The sequence below is a fragment of the Halyomorpha halys genome, unplaced genomic scaffold, assembly GCF_000696795.3.
Source record: "Halyomorpha halys isolate HHAL.00 unplaced genomic scaffold, Hhal_1.1 Scaffold3390.1, whole genome shotgun sequence".
Classification (NCBI taxonomy): Eukaryota; Metazoa; Arthropoda; class Insecta; order Hemiptera; family Pentatomidae; genus Halyomorpha; species Halyomorpha halys.
The window spans coordinates 3,666-17,231 of NW_027108388.1; the positions used below are offsets into that span (position 1 = coordinate 3,666).

General features: G+C 32.9%; 2 protein-coding genes across 2 annotated transcripts in view; both read left to right on the forward strand.

Moving 5' to 3' along the window:
- Positions 1 to 1,746: 1,746 nt before the first annotated feature.
- LOC136795058 (putative ankyrin repeat protein RF_0381) lies at positions 1,747 to 4,074 on the forward strand (the record flags this gene model as incomplete). Its single annotated transcript, XM_067046697.1, is given in 1 exon segment — positions 1,747 to 4,074. A coding segment is annotated over 1 exon segment (2,274 nt), but the record flags the coding sequence as incomplete, so codon positions are not given.
- A 141-nt stretch (positions 4,075 to 4,215) lies between these two features.
- The window catches only part of LOC106691822 (uncharacterized), a 24,575-nt gene continuing 15,224 nt past the window's right edge, over positions 4,216 to 13,566 (forward strand). The window contains exon 1 of the mRNA XM_014437717.3: positions 4,216 to 6,429. Within this exon, the coding sequence (XP_014293203.1) occupies positions 6,316 to 6,429 (114 nt within the window). The 5' untranslated portion in view covers positions 4,216 to 6,315. The remainder of the gene's footprint in view (positions 6,430 to 13,566) is intronic.

Sequence of the window (13,566 nt, forward strand, 5' to 3'; positions counted from 1 at the left end):
AATAACCTCTTCAGCTGAGAATTTTGAGAAAAACCATTTAGAATATTTCAGTATTCAAACTGGCCAGTTTTTAAATTGTATACTTACATTTCTGTCAGCAGTTAGGAATGAAGAACTTGATTAAATCACTTTATTCATGCTTGAACTACCTATTTCCGATCAAAGATACTAACCATCCTCTTGGAGGAAGGAATAGAATCAAGATGGTAACCTATCAGAAATACTGGAGCCAAAAAGATAGAACGTAATGAGTAAGATGGAAGAGATAGAGACCAATCATCGGATGCATTCTGTTTATTACATTACGATGGCGACACATTCCTATTAAACTCAACATTAACATGAGTTCAAAGGGCGTCCTCAACTTCCCCTTTTTGGCTTCACTTTCCCTTTGCAGAAGAGTAGGGTATGTCACCTCCTCTCCCCCCTCCCCGTATGTTCCAAATGGTTTCAAAACAAACAAAATTCTTTATAGAGCCAGCAGATAGCCTTTATAGGGTCAGCATAAAGCCTTGACACTTCAAACTAATGTTCACCGAAAAATGTAATAGTCCATTCTGGTTAACATCGAATTTTAATTGCCTATGAATACGAGAAAATAGAAAACAATTTAATTAAAATAAAAATAAAACGACTGCGGAAATGAGGATGGAAATATCCACCTTTTATTAAACATCTTCTTAAATATATTGGTGAGTTATTATTAAAATTGTCATTCTTAAATAGGAATGTGATTCTTTTGTTTCTAAATATTTTTTTAATCAGACTGGATTCGTTGTCCTTTGAAGATGATCATTGAGGGATAGTCTGTATCGAGGTGGTTTTGTTTAGTCAGACTCCACCTGGCAATATGAGGAACTCTGAACCAGAAGGCCTGGATAATGTGTGCCAAACAGGTTAGGTAGCTAGTTAGGAGGTCAGTGGTGTGCCTTATGGGTGCTAGCCGAAGATTCTCGAAGGATGGAAACTTCGCTCTGCAGGGTACTAGTCTGTAAGCACGAAGCCTTAACTGAGAACTAGCCGCAACTCCTTACTATTGGAGAAATCACCCACCTGATGTTAATTCAGTTTTATAAGTTCTTGACTATCGTTCGGTTATAAAAAGTACCCGACAACTTACACCAAGTTTCATTACTTATACTTACCTTCAATATTTAATATTTAATTATTTATTAATTACATTGATAATGTAATATTAAATTAATTACATTATTTTAAAATTTAATTTTTTTTCCTGTGCGTTAAAGTGTCAATCATTATTTCCCAGAGAGTGGTACAAACCCAGATGTTCAGATAAAAACATATTTGTTAATATTGAAAGGTTTAATAGCAGAATATATTACTGCCAAAGCGTTTCTGGACACAACCGTGAAACACCCTGAATATACATGTACACAATACACAATAAAACAACTGCTAAATCAATTGAGGGAGCTTGGGACAAGACTTATAGCAAGCCATATGATGAAAATCGATCAATAGGGAAGTTTCGAAAACCCAATTGTTCTTATTTAACATTTTGATTATGGTCTATTAAAAAATATTATGTAGACAATAATGTTAGCATTCTGGTGTCAGATAAATAAATATAATAAAAAGATTTATATTGAAACCAATGAGAATTTTGCAAAGATTGAATTTTTTTCCAAATAGTAGCTTGTTATATTCTTTCCTTTTGTTGTTAATTTAATTTCACTGAGAAAACAACTTTTCAATTTATTTCAGGTCGATTCAGAACTAAATATTGAAACTGGCGATGGGAATAGCCTTCAACTCAGCGGGTATCGCAGCCATGAAGAGTTTTATGCAGCCCTATTAAATCAGATTGGAATCAAAGTAAGGAATGCAACGCAAGCAACCCTCGCTCACGGCAATCAGAATGTTGACAGAGTGTTGGGAGCAATCGACTACATGGAATATACATTCTTGCAAATCTTCCATTCCCTCTCGAGAGAAGACGTAACATTTACCAACCAACTACTTGAGCTCTATTCTACCTTCGACCGACAGCTTCGATTCAGCGATGACTTCAGATCACAAGTGATCTTCCTTACTGAACCCACCTATAATGCGCTAAATTTGATTGTGAATTTGGGCCGAAAAGGTTTAAAATCTATTCCAGACGATGTAGTCAAAGGGATTTTGTCGTTTACAAATATATCTTCCGTCTATTATGAAGCGTCTCGAAGAGCAAATATTGGAGTGCTAAAATGGCTTCAACAATATGTGAGCAACACTGAACGGTACACAGCATTAGAGACGGCATGGCAGCAACACAGAGATGATATAGTCAGGATGCTTATCAAAAGCAACATAACGTTTGTCAAACCTGATAAATGGATGATCAATGGCAGAAATAAGAATAAAGAAAGCATTCTTCATTTAGCAGTTGAATTGGATAACCCGCAATTAGTAACTCTTTTGTTAGAAAATGGTGCTAATGTAAATATTGCTGACGCAAATGGTACCACGCCTCTACTCAAAGCTGTGAATAATAACGATATAATTACAGCTAAATTATTAATTGAAAAAAAAGCTGACGTCAACGCTGCAACAAAGTTGGGTTACATTCCTTTACACGAAGCAGTAAGAAATGGAAACCACGAGATGGTTAAATTACTATTAGATTCTGGGTCAACGGTATGTAAAGAAACTGACCAAGGTATAACGCCATTACTAATATCCGAGAAATATGTATTCAGAGAAATTATAGAATATTTGTTTTGGAGTAATTCCATTACAGTGAAACAACTCCCTAAAGATTTGAGATACCTTTACTCCATGACTTCATATGAACCTATCAGTCGAACTAAAAGAAGTTGGAAAATAAAGCTTAATCACATATTAGAGCAATCAATGATTGCTAATGAATTAATATTGAGAGGTGAAAAAGGATATATTCCAAAAGATATGAAGTCAAAAGTATTGTATTTGTTGATGAAATTAGGAATGACCAAAATGGCTCGGAGTATGTTGAATATAAATGCTCCATTGAACCCCAAAAAACTTGAAGCTAAACTTATTTTTAGAGATGCTATTTTAGATGATAATCATGAACTTGTTGCTTTCATGTTAAGTGAAGGGATGTCTGAGGACACTGACATACGAGGAGTCAGTGCGTTGCAAGTTGCAGCAGATCATGGAAGTGTGACTATATTTAATCTTTTAATCAACAGAGGAGCCGACGTAACCAATATAAAGGATTACAATGGTTCTATACTCCATTCTGCTTGTTGGGGTGGGAAGGAATCAATCGTACGATACCTCCTCGAAAATGGATCCCGAGTTGATTCACTTGATACAGACGGTAATACTCCACTAAGTTATGCTGCGCTATTTGGTTTTTCAGAAATTCTGAAGCTTCTACTCGATTACAAAGCAAATCCAAATGCGATAAATAATGACATGGAGTCAGCGTTACACCAAGCTGCTTATGGCAATAGTGCAGAGGCCGTAGAGATCTTGATAAAAAAAGACGCAGAGATTGAACCGCGCAATAAAGATGGAGAAACGCCATTGTTCATTGCAGCGAAGCTGGGAAGTGCAGCAGCACTTGCAATTCTGCTTAAAGCTAGAGCAGCTGTAGACGCCAAGGATAGTGCTAACAGAACTCCGTTAGAAATATCAATTTTGAAAGGCCATGTCAATACAACTCGGCTTTTATTAGAGAATGGTGCAAGTCCTAACTCCATGGATACCCAATCGAGAACTAGTCTGCATCTAGCGGTGTCTAGTGGCAAAATAGAGCTAGTAGAATTGATTTTAGAGAAAGGAGTAATCATCAACACGCAAGACAGTCATGGGCGCAATGCACTCCATGAAGCAGTTGCTAATAAAGCTTTAAGTATAGTCCAACTTCTAGTCTCAAGCAGAATCTCCATCAATGCCAAGGATAAAGACGGAAGAACTCCCTTGGATTACGCTATATCTAATTGTTCTCCAGATATTGTGTCATTTTTGGTAAAGAATAGAGCTAAAGGATCTAAACTTGCGGATCCAAAGTGTGTTGTAGGAGATTAAGTGTTATTGCACAATCATCCATTAATAAATCAAATAAAATATAATTAAAACAGAGAGGTTAAAAAGATCATTATTATTATAACCATATAAATGAATACATGCCATCCTCCCTCGTTTGGTTCTTTAATACAATAGTCTTTAGGAATTACATTCATACATTTTCTCAGAATTATAAAAAGAATTTTCGAATTGTTTTAATAATGTAAATGTTTGACAGCTATCCACCAAGTATATTTTGTCTAAATACTACACGTTCTCTGATATATATTTTTTTTTTCATTTCAATGAAAATTAGAAACTCGGATACATTGTTACCATTAACAAATTGCTTAGATTTATTTTTCAGCACTATATCCGTTTAATACATTCGTTTTCATACTCGTAGTATTGTCATGATATGGTTAAATTAATTATTTATATGTTTATATAAAACTAATTTATTGACGCGTATGTATATATGTATCCATACATGCGTATCTACAAGGACTTTGGACTCTACAGTCTAAAGTCGTTACACTCACACCTAACCAGCGGAACGTCTCTCCCCTTTCCAATAATCCACTGGCGTTAGCTACACGTTGAACTACCTTAATCAGACCCAGCAACTAACCTTACAACGCCACAAGGCAATCCAAGGCAGTAGTATGCTAGTATACGTTTATCATTTCCATTATGTATGTATTTATTGTATGAATTTAATAATAAAGGAGGTTAATAGTAAAAAATAAATAAAACTAATTTAATTCAAAATTTGAAACATTTTTTTCTTGTATCAGTGTTTAAAGTTCAGATAAATTCTGATCCTTTGGATACTGTGAGCATTCATTGGTTGTACTAATGCAATATATCATTTAATGTGTTGAGTTTAAAATTGATAATACAGACCATTTAATGAACAATATGTAATTAATAATTTATTAATTTAAAAAATTAAGTAATTAATGAATTAGTGAGAAAAAAGAAAAATTAATGTAATATAGCAGTCAGGGAAAGCAATTCTGAGCCAATAAAATATTATTACAACAAATAAATTATAAAAATAAGCATAAATTATTTATAATGAAATACTTTAAATACAATAACAGCTGAAATTTGTCCTATTAGCATGAAAATGAGTTTATAAATAAAATATAAAACAATAGAATTAATTGATAAATTACTATAATAAAGAAATTAATAAATATAAAGATTCATAACTGGTTACATGTATATAAATAAGTTATTCAAATAGGATTCTACAGCTGCCTTAACTTCAATGTTGACTACGACCCCATGTCGTAGACCCCTCTAAAGAAACTAGATGCCCTGTAATACCTATAATATAATATGCAAATACCTATCTGTAATACATAGATGTAATCGATTGTTGAACTATCGTTTGTGATCACTCCTCAGTTGCTGCAGTAGTGGATAGTTACACCCAATTTGAGCTAGTTTCCACCTTAGAAGGTAATTGACGGGGAGCGGGGTATTATGGACAAAATGGTTTTATCTTATATATTGAACGCGAGTGTAGTATTGCACTGGTTCTCCATCAAGTGTTTTTTTATGGAGAAAAATTAGTTCTGACGTTTTTCTTTGGAGTAGTTTGGTAACACTGACATGTAACAGTTAACAAAGTGTAAAGGTTAAAACATCTTTGTGTATTATTTCCTTTTCTCTGCAAACTATAAATGTTTTTAGTAATTCCTTGGTGGAAACTTTTTCTATTATTAACAACTTATTGTTTTTCCTTAGATATTGCACTACTATGTTGATACGAATAAATTTTTTTTAATCATCTTCTCCACAATTTTGTTTTTACTTGCTTTCTTTGGGACTTATCTAAACCATCGAATTACTCTCGTATCCAATCCTTACAATCCAAAATCCTTTGTAAAAGCTTTAATACTTCTTACTTTGTGACCCATGAGAACCCCAATGCTCCATATATTGCTGATTTGACCAGAACCAGATACCAATCCTTACAAGATAAACTTCACCACCCAAGCCCGCTTGTTACTAACCTGGCTTCTCCTTCATTACCTGCTAATCCTCCTAGGCATCTGAAAAGAAGAGCTCTTCCGAGCTTATAACTAATATAAAATTTATTTGTTGTATATGTTTTAATACAGTTATAAATATAAATAAATTATAAATGAAAACATAAAAAACTGTATTAAAATTAACTGGGTATTTTAAAGTAGCCGTTCATGCCTTCTAACCGGCTCCATTGTGCTGGAACATCACCACCCCCACCAAGCCCCCAACCTTACTTTATACAACCCCATCCACTCCTCACTTCAGTATACAACCATGATCGTCTTCCTGCTCTTCTTGGCATCACCTGGTGGCGCATCGCCGCTGCCTTTGGAGAACTCCACGTCTTTGGAGAGAACCTCTTCTACCAGAGATCTCCTTTCTGAATCGGTGAGTACGATTCCAGGGAGAACTATAGAATAAGTTACATTATGAGAAACAAATTGAATTTGTATTTTCAATAGAAAGTCGTTATAAGGGAGCGCTATATAACTGGAACATTGAAAAAAAAAATTAAAATGAATTATAAAAATTTATTAATTATTACATACCAACCCTTATTTTACAAATTATTCGTATTGTTTATTTAGTTATACTTGCTGCTCAAGTTGTATAACTATAATTTACATGTATTCTGTCGTTCAGATTGTACTATTTTTTTTTTTCAATATAGTTTAAAAATAAAAATATTGTGCTTCCTATACTTTTCTAACTTTTCAATTCGCTAAAAGATTAAATTAAGATATGGTGATCACTAAAAACTTCTTTATTTATTTTTTTATTTTCTATTTATTTATTTGTCTTTGGGGATAGCCCCCATACAAATGGAGTTGGCTACAACTAGATGCATTTTTAAAAAGATTTACAAAATTTCAAAAAATTCCAAAAAATATAATTAAACTAAATTTTTAAACAATTAATTGCAAACGTAATGCAAACTTACCCAAACATGGATACAAAATTAAGAAGTTTATAAATATATAAACAAAAAATTATCTTTTACACTGGAGAATAATGATATAAAATTTTAAAACATAGTTTAAAATTTTATTAACTAATTAAATAATCTCCCTCTTAAAAAGAATTTGATAAAACATTTAGCGTTAAAAAAAGTCTTACTTTTGCCTAATTTTAACATTTTCAGTTTCGGTATATAAAAGCTCTCGTAAAGAGTAAATCCGTTTAAATAAATATTTCGTAATAGAAACGAGCTAAGTTGCAGTTTGTTTACTTCAAACCGTTCTGAGGAACTAACATCGATTAGAATGCAAAAAATATAGTAAGTATATATATTTTTATAGTAGTGTAAAAAAATATTGGGCTAACTTAACAACACTATTTTTTGTATTGATTGCGTATTTAATGTATTTTTTTTTTTATGTTTCTAACCTCAATATGTATTTTTTTCCCAAATTAACTTGTTTTTTTTTTCCATTAGAGAGCAATTGTTTGTTTTGTTAGGTCTACAAATGTCGTTATTTTTTGTAATTAATTATACTTTTCTCTTTTATTAAGAAACATTATTTTTATCTATTAATTTTATCTTATTTTCTAAGATTTTAATTTTTATTTTGCTTATGATTTTATTTTAATTATAACATTGTTAAAGTAAGGGGTGTCTTTTATACGAGACTATACCATCCCCCCCCCCTCCCATAATCAATTGTTAAAAAAAAATGTAACAGTTATATCAACCATGTAAGGCCCACTAGGGCCCTGCTTCATAATGCAAGCTAATAGTACTAGTTCATAGTACGAGTGTAGAAACTAGTGTGGTAATAATACTAATACTTAATGTTTTCATGATAGGGATGACTATTAGTGATATTACAGGAATTAAAAAATACTAAAGTACAAGTTTCTATTGTACAAGTCTGTGTAATTGAACTAAGATAAACCGAATCTGATTTCTAATTATTGTGAAACCTATCTAGTATTAAATAAATTAAAAAAACTCAATATGGTGGCCAATTATCTTTTTGTTCTTTTAAATTTTTAAATGCCCATATTACCCACACCAAAAGGAGAGATGATCAAATGAAATAGTTTTAAGACGGCCATATTAATTCGAGTCAGGAAAATGTCGAAAATGAACTGGGACCAGAAACGTCCAATGAACAGTGACCTTCTCAAATCCTAAAAGACATATCTTCTTTCACACAAACTGATAGAAGCGCGAAGGTATAGTAAGGAAGTTGGTAAGCTTTTGATTTCCAACAATCATATTGCAATAACAAAAAGCAAGGAAAAAGAAAAAAAAATACTAAGGAAAATAAGCGAATGGTTAAACAAGAAAAGTTTAACTTATGTAAGACCAAAGTTTAAAAATTTCTAGTTTTTAATTTCTTTGAAAAATGGTATTTAAAGATTTATGACAACCCTATAAACGATTTCATTTTCATTCATTCATATCATTAGCTTTTTCATAAAACAATTTGTTTGACCTACTTTACTGAATTCCTGCTTTTACTGCAATCCTAACATTTATACTTTTAAAATTTTAATGAATAAAAAAACATTAAAAAGAACTTATCTATTAAAGCTAAGATACGACATTATATCATAGTCATCAAGCCTATGATACCCTATGGAACGGAAACCTCCAGTCTTCTCAGCCTAGAGGGGGTTCTGAAAATATAAAGAAGAGTTCTCAGAAAAATCTATGGGCCTAAGAGAACACCTGAAGGATACAGGTTTAGGTCGAATCAAAAAATCTATAAGGAAACAACAGACCTAGAGACTGACGTAAGGGTGGGAAAGCTGATAGTAAAGAGCTGGAAAGAAAAAAAAGGCTGTTATTTTACCCTAAATTTTGATTAATTTAATGAAAACTATGTATAATTACTAGTCAAAAGTGATGAGTCTGTCAAGTATAGGTAGGGGGAATAAAAAATGGTGGCTGTTTCAAAACCTTAAAAAACATTAGTTTTTCATTCGGATCTCTATATCTTAAAACTACCAACAACACTAGAAAATATAAAAGAACATTATTTAAAGGAGAGTAAATTTGCTGTAATATGAACCCTGATAGAGGTATTTACGTCCAATAGTTCTCGAGATATAGCTTCTTAAAAAGCAACAGTACTTAAAAATCTACGGAAAGATTAGTTGTTAGTTAATTTATTTTGAGAAAACTATATCCCAGGAACTATGTGTATTAGCACGTAATTTTTATGATATTTGCATATGAATATAAATTTGTAAAATAATTCTAGAAAATCTAAGAGAACATTATTTAAAGAAGAGTAAAGTTTCTAAAATATTAGTCCTAATGGAGCTATTTACGACCAAATAATTTCCGTGATACAAACTTATTAAACAGCAACATATCTTAAAAATGTACTGAAAGATTAATAGATAGTTCATTTATTTTGAGAACTATGTGACGTATAGGTGTCTTTTAGTACTCAAATTATAGCCAGTTTAATGTACTAAAAAGTAGTTTTTTCTCTTTACCTTCGTAGGAATGGTAGTTTTCATGATATTTGCTAAAATAAATTGGCTTATAGTTGTTCGTACAATAAATTTGATTTATGAGCAACTTTATTTCAGAAACCATAAAAAGTACAGATATCTGCCAGCACTATATAGTAATAATATAATAAAATATATTCACGAAATGTTAATTTGTGGTTCTTCGAATAAAATGTTAGATATTTGAAAAATATATCTCTTGTATATTTAAACCATAAGATGTACATATGTCTGCGAACACTCAAAATAAAATAAATTTAACTTACTATAAAGTAGTTTATGACACGTATCCTCGTAGGGGTAGTAATTTTTATGATATTCACATATGAATATAAATTTGGCAATTTAAAATTTGTCCGAAGAACTAGAAATCAATTTTTAGAAAATATGAAAACTACTGCTCCCATGAAGATAAAGGTCTTATACCACTTTATGGTCCATTAAACTAGCTTTAATTTAAATTATAATAGACATCAGTATGTAAAATGGTTTTGAGATATAGATCTTTCAGTACGTTATGTACAATATTTTTAAGAAATATTGCTTTTTAAAAAGCTATATCTTGAGAACTATTGAATGTAAATAGCTCTATTAGGGCTATTAGTTTAACAAATTTACTCTACTTTAAATGATGTTCTATTAGATATTCTATTGTTTTAATGAGAGACGCTCAAGGAAGTGATGGTTCTTGTGGGAAAGAAGCTCTCCAAAAAGGGTTTTGTGTGGTCTGAGGAGGGAAGTAGACACGCAGAGCTCATGAGGGCATATGGGAGAAGAGGAAGCAGATGAAGTAGAAGCATTAGAATTATGAGATGCGTGTGGTCTTTCAAGGCCTTTTAGTGAAAAAAAAAATTAATCGATCCAATAATATTTTTTTCTTTTTCTTCGGAAAGAGCTACGTCATATTAATCAGTCTGATTTCACTGAATACAATCATTAATTGGATCTCACGTGTTAGATCAATTGGAGCTCACTATAATTGTAGAAAAGAGTGTACCACAGTATAACCAATCGGAATAGTAAAATAAAGGGATGAAATACTAGAAGAGGTTAAAAATCAAAACCTCTCAACAAACATTCAAGGATCAATGAACTCTAACAAAAACCTCAGGTATGATAACATATATTCTGTTAGCCACTTAAGAGTTTTAAATTCAGAATCTATCAGATATTACACAACAAACCAATTTTCATCCTTCATAGCCCAGGAAACATCATCTGAAGTACGGAAGTGTATATGTGTGATTATGTGGAGTTTAAAACAAGGCGATTCTTTATAACCTATCTTATTTTATCTAGTCTTAGAATATGTCATTAAAAATGTGATGCATGTCGAAAAGGGTTTAACTTTAAGTGGTAAAATACCAATTCTTGTGTATCCTGATGATTTGATATTATTGGGTAAGGACAAGGAAACTACAGAACTAAATTCTTTTTTAAATTTATTTATTTAATGTAATTTACAACTGTACAAAATAATACAATAAGTAAATATGTTGTATGTTTCATACACACTTGAAAATCTTGGGAAGGAACCACCCATTGGTGGTACATCAAACATTAATTTAAATTAGAAGGTCCCGTGGCCATCTTCTTTTCAAACGCCTAGGAGGATTATCAGGCATTGTTAAGGTTGAAAGATTAAGAATTAATGGGTTAGGATAGTTAAGGAGTTTGGAATTAAAAGACGCATATCTGTTTTGGGCCAATTCTGAACCGAATGGGATGTTAAGGTCTTTGTGAATGAGTTTATTTGTGACGTAATAAGGAGCATCAAAGATTTTACTTAGGATTTTGGATTGTAAGGATTGGATGCGGGAGGAATTTGATGGTTTGGTGGAGGCCCAGAGCTCAATTCCATATGTCCAAATTGTTCTGATTTTGGTAGTGTATACTAATTTTAGAACTAAATTCAACTGTGTTCATAAAATTTAGCAAGGTCTCGAAACAAATTAGGATAAAACAAAATATATAGTTATCAGTAGAAACGGGAGCAATTTCGGTGATGTGGATACAGCAGGAATAAGGTTTGAACTGGTTGAGAGGTTTAATTATTTAGGTTCTACGCTAACGAAATTGATAGGAAATAAAGCGAGGTTGAAGGCGGTTGTTGCTCGTTATTTTTAAATTTCAAAATTGCTTAGCCTATGCATTCTGTCCAAAAACATTATAATTTATAAAACTATTACCCTTCCCACTGTTTTTTACGGACGCGAAACCTGGGCCCAAGAGAAGAACAGCACCTTAAGGTTTTTTTAAAAATAAAGCATTACGTAAAAATTTTTTTTTATTTATTGATATTTACAACTGTATAAAAAACACAAGTAAATTTGATCATAATGACATAATGATAATGATATGATACAGCATGTAGAGAAACTACCCAGTAGTAGAACTCTAATAACATTTTACAATATAAGGTCACGAGGCCATCTTCTTTTCAGGCGCCTCGGAGGATTGCCAGGAATGGAAGAGGAAACTAGTGGGTTTGGGTGGTTAAGGAGTTTATAATGGAAGGAATGATACCGGGTTCGGGCTAGATCGGTTACATAAGGAACATTTAGGTCTTTATTTATGGATGGTTTTATTAGTAACAAAATAAGGAGCATTGAGGATTTTACGAAGGATTTTGGATTGTAAGGATTGGATACGAGAGGAATTCGAAGGTTTAGTGGAGCCCCAAAGCTCAACTCCGTATGTCCAGATGGGCCTTATTATTGTCATGTAGGTCAGTCTTTTGTTGGAAGTTTAGACCGTTTGTCTAGTAAGTGCTGTAGTAGTCGGAATCTGCGTCCAGTTTCCTGTCTTTTCAGTCTTGTGTGAGGTTTCCAGGTATCGTTTGTCAAGGTGCCAAGATAGCGAATCTGTTCTAGAGGGATAAAAGCCACATTATTAAAGTATACTGTAGGGCAGTCGGGAGGTTTACGACGAAGAGTAAATCGACACCATTCTTCGAGGGTTGTGATATGGGAGTGGAGAATTTGGGATGCAATCAAAGGGTTATTACTAACTGTGAGCACACATATGTCATCAGCACACGTGGTAAGGATAGTGTTAGGAGTTGTTGGGATGTCAGCTGTATAGACGGTGAGAGGATGAGACCGAGGATACTACCTTGAGGAATACCTGGGGAATGAAAATAAAGGGATGAATAGGAACCATTGTGGTTTACTTGGAATAATCTATAGTAAGAAAGGAACGAATGATGAGAAAATATGTAGGAGGTAGGAATTTACGGATTTTGTAAAGCAGTCCCGGGTGCCAGACTCGATCAAAAGCCTCTATATCGAAAAAGACTCCCGCGCAGTATATTCCGCGCACCAAAGAAGACGAGACAACGTCCACCACACGATGACATTGCTGGATAGTGGAGTGGGACGTTCGGAATCCAAACTGGTGATCTGGGATTATATGATTGGAATCTAGGATGTGAGGTAAAATATTCGGACGGAAAAAGGATGAGTTAATTGGAGAATTTAGAAGGCTACACAACGCTGTATGTAGGAACTGTATTCGGTAAATATAATTCAGATTTTAGCATTGTGGCGAATAGGATGTGCGTGTAAAGTTGTGGGTAACAAATGGATCCTAAAAATATTATTAAACACTGAATCGAGGGGTAGACAGAAACGTAGATAGGTGGATTGCGTTAAGACTGATTTAGGAGATTTCTGTTTGGAAGGGCATCACTGGACAGTTGTGTGTATAGGACGATTGATCGTATCGGCGGCGAATCTTCGGGTTCCCTAAGCCTTAATTATCATCTAAGCCTGTTCCACATCCTTCTTTTCATTGAAAAGATAACAGAAGACAGACACAAATATTTACGATCATATTTCTCTGCACCCAGAAATTTACACAAAATACACAATATACTTCAAGACGACAGGGTACAAAAACCAAACAAGATTTATCGTCTTACAATGTCCGCTTATAATACATTAGAATTTTAAACAGTGATGGCCCTCACACCACACCAGTTAAGTGTTATAAGGCTGCCAATTAAGTTAATTCTTTTTTGCATCATTCCATTTATTTGATTATATATATATA